General features: G+C 40.2%; 1 protein-coding gene across 1 annotated transcript in view; it reads right to left on the bottom strand.

Annotated features, from left to right (window-relative positions):
* Positions 1–10,658: 10,658 nt before the first annotated feature.
* Positions 10,659–15,765, bottom strand: part of BACE2 (beta-secretase 2) — a gene marked incomplete at both ends in the record, with an annotated part of 50,381 nt that continues 45,274 nt past the window's right edge. Inside the window, 1 exon segment of the mRNA XM_079549411.1 lies at positions 10,659–10,912. Coding sequence (XP_079405537.1) covers positions 10,659–10,912 — 254 coding nt within the window.

Consider the following 15,765-nt stretch of genomic DNA (forward strand, 5'->3'; position numbering starts at 1 on the left):
CCTATGCGTGAGGCCACAGTTAGTGGAGAACGTTTATGGGCATTTGCTAATGGTGTGAAATGACAACAGAATAAGTTCCTGCCTGCTCTTTGAGTGGCGGTACCTCCAGAGCTGCTTTCTGCACCAATCTCACTTGGCCAATCATCTGCTGTATGTATCATCCCTGTTCTCATAGCTATTTAATTTCAAAGTTCTCTGCTCATCCACAAATGGCCAATGGTGTATTTTTAATCCTCCTAGGATGAGGTACAAAGTGCAAAGCAGAAGAGCAGTTCTTTAAGCTGCCATAACTCAGCTGTATTTCATGGTGTGTCTGTGCCCATAATTCAGATGGAATCTTAGTATCTGAAATTGTGGTAACATGAAGAGCAAAGTGGAGAAACAGCGATTTTGGTATGTATTTTAATATAAGAATGTTTATTTCTAGTAGACCTGGAAGGTCTGCAGGAAACAGAAGCTTTTAGATATTGTGTGGATATATTGCAATGTAAACACTCCCAGAAATGCAAAGCCAGTTCCAGTAACAGATGGCAAAAAGTGAGCAATGATCAATTCCAGTTTATAAGCTACAAAACCTGTACAACCAGTAAATCTAGTTCCAGAATGTTGCTGAATCTATTTAAAGGTTTGCTTTATACCTTATGTTGTTTAAGGTGGGGCATTTTTTCTCTGTTTTCCCATACTTTGTTAATCCAGAGATGCATAAGGAAAATAGACTCATAACTCTTCATCTAAGTAGATGGGAATCAAAAGTAGATCCAAGTAGATGTGCTCTTCAATCCAGGTAGATTGGAAAGCCTCAATACTCTGTTGGGCACAAATCTGGTTATCTTTAATAGTCACCTAGATTCCACGTTACAGGAGAGAAAGAAGAAGGGCAAAATTAGAGGAAAAGGAAAATCCCTCCCTTGAAGATGGATGTTTTGATATGGCTTTGCACAGGGTCTCTGTGGTCTGTTCTCTGGAAATGCTGGTGTCAGTGCAGTCATGAGGCCTACAGGTCCCTTTCGTGCAGTCCCATGCAAGTAAAGAAGTTTGTAAGCCCACTCAGTCCAGCAGATACTTACCATAGGCAGCTGGTCCCTGCTATCAGCAATCCCAAGGCACTTGTGTCTTGAAGACATCCTGTGGCTCGTCCTGGAGTATGTCCTCAATCCACTCTCTCTGCATAGTTTCTCAACAGGGATCCAGGCTGACCTGCTGTGCCAGGCTTTGGTCACCTGAATGCAAGGCTGGAGGTCTGCAGGAGCAAAAATTCTACAGTAAAGCCAAGTCCTCGCACACACAGAGGGAGAGCTGGATTTCTTTCAGACCTGTCTTGTGGAAAGGAGGAAGAGAGGAAAGGGATATCACCTTACCTTTGGGACAGGATGGCAACAGATGTGGGTGGCCACAGAAGGGTTGATACTGCAGGACAGAGTGGGAAATTGGTGGGTACAAAATAGAAGGGCATACATGAGCAAACTGAAGGCTGTAAAAATATATCAGCACTTAAAAATCACAGAATCACAGAATGGCCTGGGTTGGAAGGGACCTCAAGGATCGTGAATCTCCAACCCGCCTGCCACAGGCAGGGCTACCAACCTCCCCATGTAATACTAGACCAGGCTGCCCAGGGCCCCATCCAGCCTGGCCTTGAACACCTCCAGGAACGGGGCATGCACAGCCTCTCTGGGCAGCCTGTGCCAGCACCTTACCACTCTCATAGTAAACAACTTCCCCCTGACATCCAACCTAAATGTTCCCTCCCTCAACTTAAAACCATTTCCCCTTGTCCTGCTGTTATATACCCTTTCAAAGAGTTGACTCCCTCCTGTTTATAGGTTCCCTTTAGGTACTGAAAGGTTGCAATGAGGTCACCTTGCAGTGTTTTTTACTTCAGGCTGAACAAGCTCAGCTCCCTCAGCCTGTCTTCGTAGGGGAGGTGCTCCAGCCCTCTGATCACCTCTGTGGCTCTCCTCTGGACCCTCTCCAACAGCTCTCTGTCTTGTACTGGGGGCTCTAGGCCTGGACACAGAACTCCAGATGGGGCCTTACAAGAGTAGAGTAGAGAGGGACAATCACTTCCCTGTCCCAGCTGGCCACCCTTCTTCTGTTGGAGCCCAGGATACCATTTGCTTTCCGAGCTGCAAGAGCACACTGCTGGCTCATGTTAAGTTTTTCATCCATCAGGACCCCCAGGTCCTTCTCTGCTCTCAAGGACCGCTCCTTCCAGTCTGTATGGATGCCTGGAATTCCTCCATCCCAAGTGCAAAACCTTGCACTTTGCTGTGTTGAACCTATTAGATTCACCCAGGCCCACTCTCAAGTCTATTGAGGTCCCTCTGAATAGCAAAAATAATCACACCATAAAACGTGAGGAGTTGGGAGCAGCCGCTGCCCCCCCTTCCCCTCCTCTTTATCTAGTGAGGATGTAGCAAGCTGTAGCCCAATATGTAATAGGAATTTACAAAGCTAGCTGAAGTTAGTATTACCCTTTAGTGCACCTTTAAAAAATGCCTCCACCAAAGGAAAAGATATACTTGTGCAGTGCACTTCAGAACTCTTCTGGGTACCTAAAAATAAAGCAGTTGAAGGAATGCAGTACCTTGTTTATTTATAAGAAATAGTTGCATCTACCTGCCGACTGTAAAATTAATTGTGCTAGTATTTATGCATGAACTGTCAACACAAATTCCTGTAGTCTTTACAGTAACCTGCATTTCTTAGGAAATGCCCCTGAGTATCCTAGAAAAACAAGAGATGAATCCAAGGCGTAGGCAGTAGTCATCTCTAAACTTCTAGAAGGAAAAAAAGGCATTTATTTGTTTTTAAAAAGAGTTCGTTTTGGTGCAGAAAGACATTACATATTAAACATTCATAAGAATTGCATGTTGTCCCAAAGAATTAGATTGAGTTCTTGAATCGTAAACCTTCACATATTTGTCTGTAATGGAGTGCACTGATTAAAAACTCCCTGTTCTTGCAATAAATTCTTACTCTCACGTTGCACACAAACATAGAAGGTGTTTTGTTTAGATGGGTCACCTTCAGTGGGGAAAAAAAGAACAAGAGAAGCGTGAATGATTGATGGTTATTAATATGAGTCAGATGGCTTTACAGATTTGGATTCAGTAGCCTGAAGCACAGAGAGTGTTCTGAAGATGATGGTGATTTCAGATGCACAGGAGAAGTTTAAACAAGAAAAAGATGCAAACTTGTATAGTACTGCTGTGAGCAGAGCTGCGTGATAATAGGTTGGCTGCAGTAAACATCAGGACAGTAATGAGCAAAACCAGACAGCTTTCCAATTTGTGAAACAAAACACCACGTTAAGCAGTTTGCACTAATCTGTCTTGCTTGACCAATCTCCTAAATTTATTAACATGTGTACAGCATTATACCTTTAAAAATAACTTTGGGCTTAAAAATAGTGGATTTTAAAATAAGACTTTAGGGTAAGGGAGATAGCACTAAATGATCAGGACGCTAAGGATAAGATAAGGTAAGAAGAAAAAAACGAAAGCACATTTACTAGAATTCAACCAAATGGAATTTGCTGTGAAGAGGCTCAAAACTTGTATTTGAAAAACAAAACGTGGGCGCCACCTCCTGGGGTACCGAATACAGAGCACAAAAACTCTGCTGCTCTTCACTCTGCAGAGGCGAGGAAACAATGCTGCCGTCTGAGTGATGGGACATTCAGATCCTATGCCTTCTTTTTTCAGAGTTCAGGGCAGCTGTCCCAGATATTATTTCAATCCATTGCAGGTGATCAGAAGCTTCATCTTTTCTAGTTAATTGTTACCTTTTGCCCAATATGGAAACATACTGATGAAAATTTGGATCAAGAACATCTCAAGTTGTTTGAATGTAAGCAGGAAAAATCACATTGGAGCTGGACATGCCTACCTCCTCCCCTCCCTGCTGGTTTCAGGTGAGTTGTGAAGCAGTTCTGCTTTCTTTTTAGAGCTAGAGCAGAGGTTAGAATTGAACATCTCAAAGTACTCAAAGAATTTGGATGGATACGATTTATTGGCTTTGAAGTTCATCTTAACAGGATTTAAAAAGACATAGTGGATGAGTTGAAAGAATTAATCATTTATTTTAAGCAGCGGAAAATTTGACTTTTACATAGTGTTTATCTGGAAATGGCAAGGCCTGAAAGTGCCAAATACAGACTTTTGGAAAATCCAGTAATGAGGCTTGCTAGTAATTGGGATAGATATCCTAATATAACCTGAAGACTGAATGGAAATAATAATAATAAAAGAGACTGTACTCCTTTTTTCAAAGTATTGATCCTGTTTTCCATTCAGTCAGTGTTGCCTCTCATCATCTGATGAGGTGAAGATTTGCCTCTACTACATGGAATCATTTCCTTGATGGTGAAGACCTTTCCATGCTTCCTGAGGAACCATCAAATAACAGCTGATGTAGTGATAGCTGTCAAAGATTTCTGTATCTCCATTTATTTTTTATTTTTTAATAAAAAATGGGAGTTGGTTCAGATAAATCATATCTAAACTCAACCTTGTGTAGTTTTATACACACAGAGAGGCTAGAGAAGCAGTTTTCCCAGGACGTATTGCAGTAATCCATACCTTGGTGCTATCAAGAAACTGTCATTTGTCATTTCAGTATGCCTCACTTGAACCTGTTTTATTTTGCCTGGGATTTTCCAGGGGACACCTGTGTTGCAAACACAGCCATTTAAACACTGTTACATGATTAGCCTCTAACAACACAGGATAAACATACCCTTCAGGGTTTGACATAGCTATGAGAGAAGGTACACTTCAAACAGGAATACAATGGTTACAAACAATGCAGTTTATTCAAGTATTTTACCTAACTACACATCGCTGTAAAATCAAGTTGAGTCGCTCAACTTGAAAAAGTAGAAGTTTCTCATTCAGAAGGAAGAGCCAGAAGTCACTAAGGGATTGGCTGTAGTTCGTGGCAGTACAAAACCAGCCAGGCCTTCCATTAGGGACCATCACCTGCTTAAGGAATGGCACTGACTCTCACAGCTCCTTGTAGTCCTCCCTCCACCCCTGTATTTCATAAGGCAGAGAACAAGGAAAAATATGCATACATGTCAGCAGTTTCCAGGGTGTATTACCCAGAGGTCTGCCATGGGTTACGCAGTATTCCTTGAGCTACACTCAGTTCAATATGTTGGGAAATAAGTCCAAGAAGGAAGGAGAGTGCTACACCAAATGCTTTCCAAGCAATCTGGGGCAATAAGTACAAACCAGAGAGGAACACCAGTGCTAAACTTTGTCCAAGTGAGAAGTGAAAGAGTCCAGGAGCTGTACTCAGAAGTGTAAAGGGGTTCTTTGCACTCTGTCAAGTTCTGGGATCCCTTTCACAGGTGGAGTTTTGGCTCTAATTCTCTCCTTCCAGGCCCACCACCTGACTGCAACTATTTTCAATCCAGAGTTAACTTCTAAAGCTTCACAAAGTGCTTTAAAACAGATCTGTGAATGGTGACCAAGAAAATGGTATCTTTTGTTAGTAGGTTGAATTTTGGATACGAGGCTTTTTTGGAACTTCTTTTGGGGGAAGTAGGTGTGGTGGTCAGAGACTTTCAGAAAATCAGAAGATTCACAGACAGTGAATTAACAGGACAGAAGTTAAATACACTGATTTGAAATGATTATCACCGGCTTAAAGCATGAGAGAACACTCAGTGTTACTGAATGCTCTTACTTAAATGCTGAGAATTACCTTATATGTTTTATGCATATGTATTTTACAATTCATCTAAAATTTCCAACATTTCAAAAGCTATATGGCCACTAAGATCCAGCAAAACCTAAATGTAGCAAACAGAATAAAAAAGCAAACTGACTGTACAGTGGCTGATGTCAACATGTTTTAAAGTAACCCATTTTGTTACTTACAAATGGGTGAGAAATACCACTAAGTGCTTTGTTATCTGGAGAGGGGACTATTCAGTAGCAGGCCAGTGATCCTACTTAAAGATGACTGCACCCTTTGTTCACTTATGGGTGGATAATTCCCAGTAATAGCAATAAGCACCACAGAGTGCCCTTTCCAAAATATTCAAGCACGTGTTCTCTTACCAAAAAGCCAGATGATTAGCTGGCGTGGTTGCATTTACAGCAGCTTTTCAGCAACTGCAGTTGCTTTCCTATTCTTCTCTACTGAGGAACCTCAGCCTTGACCTGAAAGTCTGGCAGAAGACTCTGTGATTTAGCATCTCATCCTTTCACACAACCAGCCAGCCTCAGTTCACCTTACCCCTTTGTCAGTTAGTGCAATTCTTAGCAGTAGATTTTGCACTACGGGTTCACTCCATTCAGGGGTTTGGCTGAAGGCAACAATTTTATTTCAGGTAATGTTCCTGAGAAGAAATTACCAGGACTCCAGATTATTCACAAGACAGACCTAAAATCTAATTGGACTCCAGAAGCCAGAAGATCTGACCGCCTCTGAAGAGTGCTCATATCCCATTGCCATCTGCTTTCCCTTAGCTGAACAGCAGCAGGAATTTCACCACCCAGAAATGAACGATTTGTCAATCAGAGTCAAGTTTGACAGCAACTATTGTCTTTGTAGATTGCGCAGACCTTTCCTAAAAGGATTAATCAGTTGTGCTCTTAAAATTTTTAATGAAGTGGAGTAATGGGTAGCCTACTAATTTCTCTTTCCTTTATTTTCTTTGCTTTCCCTTCAGTCACACCAGCTTCCTTCCTGATGAGGAACTACTACTGCTCATGTATATGAGGCTCATGTTGGAGGTCAGAATATGGCAACCAACCAATAGAGTTGTTGAGAAACCTCTATGGAACCGAAAGAATGTTTCAGTGTTTCAGGCATTCTGGATTATTAGACAACGAAAAAAACTACTCTGTCTTTTAACAAAATGCTATGTTAAGAGGAAAAAAAAAAAAAAAAAAGACTGGAAAAGGTTAGTATACAAATGACTAATCCTTCAGTGAAACAGAAATTCATATGCTGCAAGTCACTGAGCAGAATCTTTTGATATCAACTGATAAAGAGTTAAGCGTTAAGAAACTGATCTGTTAACAAGAGATAGCAAAGCCAGTAGTACTGTGATTGCCACACATTAACTTGCAGAACATCAAAGCTGAGAACTGGAATTGCACCCTGCCTTGATATATTGCATTTAAGTTGGTCCAACTTACAAATCCTTAAAACAGAAAAATCCCCTGTACCTAACTCCTTTTACTGAATCTGAAAAAAAAAAAAAGCTTATAAAAATTCTTCATGTTTTCTTCAGCTCTTAAATTGAGCCAAAAAGCCTATGATAAAATTTCTAAAACACGCAAGGCAGTAGGATATAAATAATATATTCCCATGCCTGAACTCAGGTTTAACTATTGTACTCAAATCACGCATCTTCAAATCCCTAATGAATGAACTGATAGCATCAATTATCTAAAAGGCTGTATCCAATAAAACATGGCTTTCTGACATTTTCATGGTACACGATATTACATTCACATTAGGGGAATGCTGGTTCTGCAACAAATATTGATATGTATACAAGGAATGATTTAGAGTGCTGTGATTTAGAGTACCCTGTCTTCCATAATAAATAGAGAATATATCCCAGCACCATCTTTATCCAAAGCTCTGCTTTTTGGCTTTGGTGGTTGTTTTTTTTCTTTCTTTTTTCTTTTTTTCTTTTTTCTTCAGGTATGATTTAATCTGATTTCTGAAGTTAGTTAGCGGGAGTATAAAATACCTCACAGCACTCTCCTTTACAAAAATACACCAGGGGAAGCGATCACTGGTAAGACATACCTGGTAACGCTGTAGTCTATCTTTGTGTTTCATCTTTCATGGAAAAATGCTCAAGAGCATTATTTTTCTTAATGCGCTGTAGGCTAAAAAATCAACCCTCAAGGGTTTCTATTGCTCTTCTTGTTGCCAGAGCAACAAAGCAATACTCACCTGAATATCTGCCAATGTAAGTATCAATTTACAAGCTAAGATGAATTTTCTGCCGCTAGCAGATGCCACTAACAGCATTTTACTATAAACTAAACTGAATTTTAGTGGCAAGGGATGCCATGAAAACTCAAGAATATATTACTATTTCATTTGTCCTACTTGATTATTGCTCATGTAATTCAAGCATTTCTATTACAATGTCTTGACCAATGACATTCAAAACAAAAGGGTAAAACTGAAAGGCTTTTACATCAAATTTTCTACACATTGTTAAACAACTCAGAACAACTCTAGCTTGTCATCAGAAGCATACCAGAAACCTTTCCCAATGAATTCCTTCCTAAAACTCCTTGTGATGAGGAGGCAGGAGGGGAGAAGGAAACAAAAGTTAACGTATTCAGAGAACATACAACAGTTGGTGCTTTCTGAAGTGAAAAAGGGCTCACTGTTTACTGCCGTATCAATCCAAACATGCACAACACATTTCTGTTTGAAACAGGTGACAAAAGCATTACTTGTATTACTGTACCATACAAGAAGGAATGCAAGTTTGAAAAGGTTCGTTAACGCGTCAAACCAAACCCAGGAGGACTATGGGGAACTGAATCACAGAACTGGAAATGAAGCAAAGTCTTTTGCTGTAAGGAAAACCCAAAGAAACGTTTTGTTATGAAGTGTACTAAAAGACCTGATTAAAATTTAAGACGTGAAGTAAAAAGACATGAAGAAAGAGACATATGGAAGGTATATGAGGCAGAAAACACCTAAACTCTATTTCTTGTGTTCCTTGCAATTGTTTTTCTCCATTTAAAAGCTGAGAGGCAGAGGAGGAATGAGGCAAATTCAAAACTTCCTCCCACTTTCAACTATTAATTCTAAATTAAATCATTTTCAGATGTTAGATCAAAACACGAATCATTTTACCTTATGCAGTCAAGCAGTTTGGAAATGCAGGAATTAAAAGGGAAAGTTTTTAGCACTTTTAGTTATGAAGTGATATACACATTAGTTTAAAAAACAACGGTGCTTTATTTTCACACATAGTATGCTCACCTCTGTAAAAGCACCATCCTGAAAAAAAAAGAAATATTCACTTATTCCCTGCAGAGTCAGAAGCAAAGGCAGTGTGAATCAGAAAACTGCAGGAAGGGATTACAGGCAGAAAAATTTCTGGACGAGGGATTGGGAGATTCTGAGCTAAGCTTCCTTTTTTACCACTTTCTTTTTACTCGTAGATTTGTAAACTGCTCTGCTATTGAAACGCAAAGGATTTTTTTTCTGTTATTTTTCAAAGAGATAACTTGTTATCATTGGAATGTTCAACCTTGTGTTGTTTGTCTGACAAAATACATGAAAAATTGTTCTGTCTGCAAAGAAAATACTGTGTTGTGACCTCAGCATTAAGATGTATGCTTGCACAGTGGAGGTCTGGTCAAATACACTCCTTCCTGATCTCTCCCACTATTGTTTTCAGTCTTACTGCATGTTTGTATTCAGATAGTCAGTCCAGAAATTTTTCATTTGCCTGTCACACCAATGAAGCTAAACTAAAACCCCCAACTGCTGCTCATGTTTAAAAACAAGCCGGCATTAAGATCTTCACTTCACAGTCTGTCCATGAGGAAAGACTTTTTTCTTGATTTTCTACATTGTTGAGCTCAGCAAAAAATGGGTTGTCTTTTTTGTTTTGTTGCTTCCTTTTTTACACACCAACTAGAAATAGGAAAAGACACAAGAGAACACGGACCGTAGATTTATAGGATCTATCTACACATATGCAACCCAGCCTTTTCTATATATCAGTCATCCTGAATTAAACAGACAAACAAACAAACAACCACACAAAACCCCACAATCGGGGGGAAACTGAAAAGCTTTTTTATGCACCGAAATGGAAAGTTGTTAAGTATTAATTTCTCTAATATCAACTACTAAGAAGTGCAGGAGTTACATTTGGTTGTATGGGATGTCTTGTGTTTTAAGACCAGTTCTAAGTTACATGTTTACCAGTGGCATCATCCTTGTGAATTAAGAGAGGTAGTCTTGTTTTACGCTAAGGCTGAACAAGTTTGTTTTTCAGTTTTTACCTCCTCAAACTATTTTGCAATGACACCTGGGAATGGTGACCCCTCAAGTGGCAGCAGACATCTTGAGGAACAAAAACCCAAACCACCATTTTTCTTGACCTCACTTGCTTTAACTGCTGCATGTGTTTGACCTTTCTCCTTCCCCCGCACCTTAAGCACAGCTTCAAAATGAACTGATGTAAACACAATGCAGTATTCATTTAATGTGATTAGTAAGAAAGATTATTAATTTTTTTTCTCTTTTTCTACAGTCAGATCACTTAGAAAATTCTGATAGCTTGTTTTTTTTTTTTTTATGAAAGAGGGATGGACAGTTTTGTTCAGATAGTGGAAGAACATCATGGTGTAAGGTTCTTCTTTAAAAAAAAAAAAAAAAAGAAGGTACTATTGTGAGCATAAAGGCTCATTGTACTGTAGTAGCAAATCCAGTACCGTAGCACTTAAGAGAGGTGGTTAACAGTGCTTTGGTTCAGAATCAGTGTTAGAAAATAAAGCTTAAAAAGTTATGATGCAGAGTATTTGGAGGGCTTTCCACAACGATTTGTAATGGATGTAGAAAGGACTGAGGCATTGGCTTCTTCCCCTTGGCAAAGTACTTTGTCCTTCATTCTGTTGAAGTCCCAGGTTTCACCATGAAGTTTCTCATTTCCATCGATGTCGCACCAAGGAGGATTCATCGTTGACCACGTCATTGTCGGTGTAGCGATGCTGACACCGTGGTGGAATAAGCAGCAGGATGATCAGTATGAGGAGGATAATCCCACACAGGCTCATGAGAGCGTAGGAGGCAATCCACAACACTGGTTCATGGAAAGTTATGCTAGAAACGCAGTTGCTTGCAACATCTGTGGTTGTGAAAGGGCCTTCAATCTCAGACACTGGAGAACCATCAACCTCTGAGAAATTACAGAAAGAGAAGCATTAAGTCTATAAGACCATTTAAAAGCAAGTAACAAGATCTAGCCTAAAAACCTATACAACCCTCTCCATCATCATGTATCTCAGCTCAGTCATTTTTAAATGCTTTTCTTATCGCAATTAGAATGCTGGTATTCCACATATATAAAATGGGAATCTGAGGCAAATGGAGACTATATTACTCCCACATCTACATAGGCTCAATGAGAGAGCAGAACTTTAACTCAGGTCTCCCATAGCCAACTTAAAGCCCCAGCCAGTGGATCACGTTTTCCTTCTGAACTAACCTTTCAGAAATGTCAGTCTAATGAGGCTTAAAAAATCCTACAGTACCAGTACACTGTTCAGGGCCTGGAGAGTTTTTGTGTGTTTCTGGCATTTGCAACAAGTGGAACAGAGTCAGAGGATTCTTACATCTTCTGTATTAGCTGCCTCCTAAGGTTTTAGAGAGTTATATACAGGTTCATTAGCTTCACAGATACTTTAGAAGACCATATTCTAGGCAGAAAGCAGCACCAATAGCCTTGGGAGCGATACTGCTGAGATGAAAATCAAAAAGGAAGGGGAGGTAAAGCAGGAGAGCTTGGGAACATCTGCCCAGCATAGGGAAAGAGTGAAGAGGATGGTCAGTGCCAATAGTGAGGAGTTTGGACGTGATATGTTGGGCAATGAGGAAGAAGCTAAGAAGCAGATCAAAAATGGACAGGACAAAACTAAAGCAAAAATCGTGAAGGAGTGCCTCTGCAGCTGTTTTTGAGCAGCCATCCATCTTGGCATATCACAGGTTCCTGATTTGTTTCATTACCACCACAAGCCGGTACTTGTTAAACCAGTATTCGCTGGAAAGGGTTATGCTGTCCATGGTTGTCACAGTAACCACGGCAAGCCAGCAAAGCTCCCCTGAGCTGTGGATGGGGCTATGTGTGTTGTAAAGGCAGAGCAAGGGAGTTGCCTGGGGCAACAAAATATTCAGGGCGTTTTGTACCTGCAGGCCTGTAGCTGGGGAAGGACACACCTTCCAGCATGCTTAGGGCAACTAGGAGCCTGCAGTCAGTGCTCTCTGTGCATTTTAACAAACTTTCCAAACAGACATCATCTGCTTTTCTACTGAAATATTCCAAGACTCATTTGCATATTTCTCGTAAAGACCTCTGTTCTAAGGTTCTCGCCTCATTTCTTGTTCATTTTACATACAGAAACACACTTACCAGACCTTAAGCGGCCCTGCCTACTGTAAACATTGCATCTCCTTTACACACAGCTTTGACAAGTCTCATGAAAGCACGTTTGGAGAGATTGGCATAAAACATCCTTGGGAAGAAAGATGGGGGATTTAGTATTCAGTTCCCAGCCTCCCATGATCTCATATTATTTAAAGGTTCAATTCTCACTAGAATTAATTCAACTTATGGTAGGGCACTAAAGCAGAAGGCTGTTCTGCTCACTCACAATCTTGTCCCTGGTGACAGGTAAGCTTCCAGGAGAGTCTGGACAGCTCACTCATCTGATGGAAAACATAAGAAGTGTCCCATAAGAAATGTCAAACCCAGGAATTTTCTCAGGGATCACTCGCTGAACCAACCCTTTCTCCATCTGCAGATGTGAGAAGACTTCTTTGGTGGCAAAAAAGTATTAGAGAGAGGTGCTTGAAACCTGAGGCTGCATTCACAAGCTTTCTGACACCAGTAATAGCCAAACGTGCTCTCTCAACTCATCAGACCAAGATAAAGCAGCCCTCTATCATCAGCATGTCTTTGCCAAGACACTGCTGTTGCACAGACACTGTATGGAAGCTGCACAGGAGTGGACAGAATTGCAAAAGTCTACCTTGAAGGCCTGTGAAATCTACGTTGTTCAGAGACCACATATTGTACTTGCCCTGCCATGCAGTTATTTCTCATACATATCTCACTGTTCTTCTCCGCCCCACATTTTGTATGTCTTTGTGAAGCCCTGCAGCAAAACCAAACTAAACCACATATAATATTAATGTGAAATGTAAGGCATAAGGATTACTATTTAGGAATTCAGCATTTTGAAGAAGTGAAAAAATGAAAAGAAAAAAAAAGCGCACAATTTTCCACCTTGGAGATAGCTAGCTCTGAAAATAAGCAGTCCCTAATTACTTATTATTTGATTCGAATACAATAACTACTCCTTATAAAAAAAAAGCAATACAAAATTATTGCTGCAGTGGCTGACATTTGAAATTACATTTTGAGAATGTTTGATAGCAGCATAGACTCTGCTTTTTTCCTTCTGAAAAGAAAACTTTTCCTTTACCCTCTTCTACTCTGAAATTGCAAGGAAATAAAAAGGGAGAAATTTGTCTAAATTGTTCAAATATACCCCTAACATAAAACAACAGTCACACAACCTATTATACGTTAGCTGAATTGTGATATTTTGGCTTTTGTTGTTGTTGTTAGAATACCTGGTGATAGCTACCTACACTCATTTCTTGACCTTGAACAAATGGGATTTCCTACGATATTGATGATCACAGGACAAAAATGCTATCTTATAATATCCCTGTAGAACTCAAAGTTATGAAGGTCTAACAGTCTTTTTCACTGTCTTGGATTTTCTGGAAAGGAAGCAACCTGAAGTGAGACCAAATATATCACAGAACTGTGAATTGCTGCGTGGTAGGGACCTTTGGAGGTCACCTAGTGCAGCTTCCTACTCAGAGCAGGACTGTCACCATCAATAGATCAAGTCAGGTGCAGCTTTCTTTGTCCATCCAAGTCTTGGAAAACTCTAAGGATGGAGAACTCATGATCTCTCTGGAGAACCTGCTATACTCCTCTCCTGCTGAAGGTTTCCTACTGTGAAAGTAAACATCTCAGGATATAATTGGTAGGTGTTGCCCTTCATTGTGTGTTTTCACTTGCATTCTCCCTTGACTTACATTTGATGCCCACCATAATCTCCACTTCTTTTTTCCAGAGGACAGCTCTTCAGCCAGGCCCCTCTCAGACTGTACCCACACACGATGGTTTTCTGCTGACGATGCAAAACTCCACAGTTCTGTTCACTGAACCTCATGAGGTTCCTGGTGCTCAGTCCTCCATCTTAGCACGGTCATTTTCACTTGAAGCTCTGTTAGCCACTGTGTTCACCATATCAGCCATTCTCTCAAGTTTAGTGAATGAAAAAGTGGTGAGACTGCATTCTGTCTGATCACATTTTAGTGTGGAAGTTATTTATGATTGTGGTGCTTGGTGCATTTCTGCTCTTAAAACATCTAAGGCTTGTTGCTATGATTTTCTCACTTACTACAAAATAACAAGAGGTGTAATTCTACTCAATGCTGAGGTACCATCAGGTTGCATCACTAATACTATCTAAGTGATTCAAACATTCAGTCTCAAGATGGAGCTCAATCCAAACCCCTTCCTAGTCATCCTATAAATGCTACTTGTCTCTGAAGTTAACAACAGACATTTTGAAACAACTTGAAATTAGTAACAGGCAGAATAAGAGTTAAAGGAAAAAGAATATTTCCTTTCTTGCCACAATGGATTAGCTTCTTGCTTTCTAACTAAGCTCTCCTCACCCTTTGGTTCTTGGTAGATCCTGGAGAACGAAAACAGGGCAAGGAGGACTGTGGGATAAGTCATTTCTCATTGCTAGCCATTCTAGCCAACAGAAACATGGAGCTTAGTGAAGTTGAGGGCTTTAGTCTTAGTTTTTGTTCCCACTGTTTTGTTTTGTTTTTTAAATTCAGCATATATCTGTTTAATATCTCACAAAAGCATGGGTTTAAATTTAGTGTTAATGCACTACTGTAAACAAGAAAGCACAGATGATTATAAAGAAGCACAGCAACACTGAACAGTCTTTTCTATTTCTCTACTTCTGAGGTTTTATGCCATCGGTAATTCAATTTAATTTATGCCATGAACAGACTAAAAAGCTCCAAATAAATTACATTAATATAGTTGCTATGGAGGACGTGGCTGGCCTCCACAGGAAGCCAGTTAGGCAGCTTAATCTCTCACACTGCACTGACTGCTAACCACTCATAGTTGTGGTTTTCTGATGAAAGTAGTGTTAAATATGGAAACCACAAGCTGTGAAGAAGTGAATTCAGAATAACTGGCACATCTAGCAAAATGTCATCTGCCCCCCATGAATAAAGTCTGACAAATCAGTATATCTTGTCTCAGTCACTGGTTTGCATCATCTGATTCTTCAAGAAGCATCAGGTTCCCATGATGTTATGTTAGACTTATGCATGAAACATGGACAAAGAAACAAGAATTAAATGCACTCTAACACCACCTGGGGATCATCATGTGTCCATGCTCATGCAGATCTGGATTTCATTTCTAGTCAGAAAGCTCAGTGCTACTCTAGAGAGGTTAGCAGAATTAACTGCACTGACCAAACTCCATGCTTCTGTGTAGCAACATTAATTATGAAAGTGAATAGTGAAAGTGTTACTATGGTTCCCAGATTCTTTTTTCTCTACACAGACATGGCTGTTAAAGCAACCCTTATGAACATCAGCTGGCTCACCCTGCCATCCTGATGTTGGTCACAGTGTTGAGTCAAAATGCCACTTCCTCTTTCCATTAATGGCTGCAGCATAGCAGGGACTGAGGCACTTCTAGGCTTGATAAATTGCAGTTAGGAAGAAAATGGAGGAATGACAGACAGAAAAACCTGCCCGGCAGTATTTGTGTAGTTACACTGTCCTTCCAGATGCATTCAAAATGTGTATTTCATCACTGTAGGGTATCTCATAGAGTTCTTCACTAAGCAGCCTGCATCAAATGTCCAGAATTTTTTTCTTTGCAAGTTCAAAGACAACAGTTTTGAACCC

This window comes from Tetrao urogallus (genome assembly GCF_951394365.1).
Source record: "Tetrao urogallus genome assembly, chromosome: 1".
NCBI lineage: Eukaryota > Metazoa > Chordata > Aves > Galliformes > Phasianidae > Tetrao > Tetrao urogallus.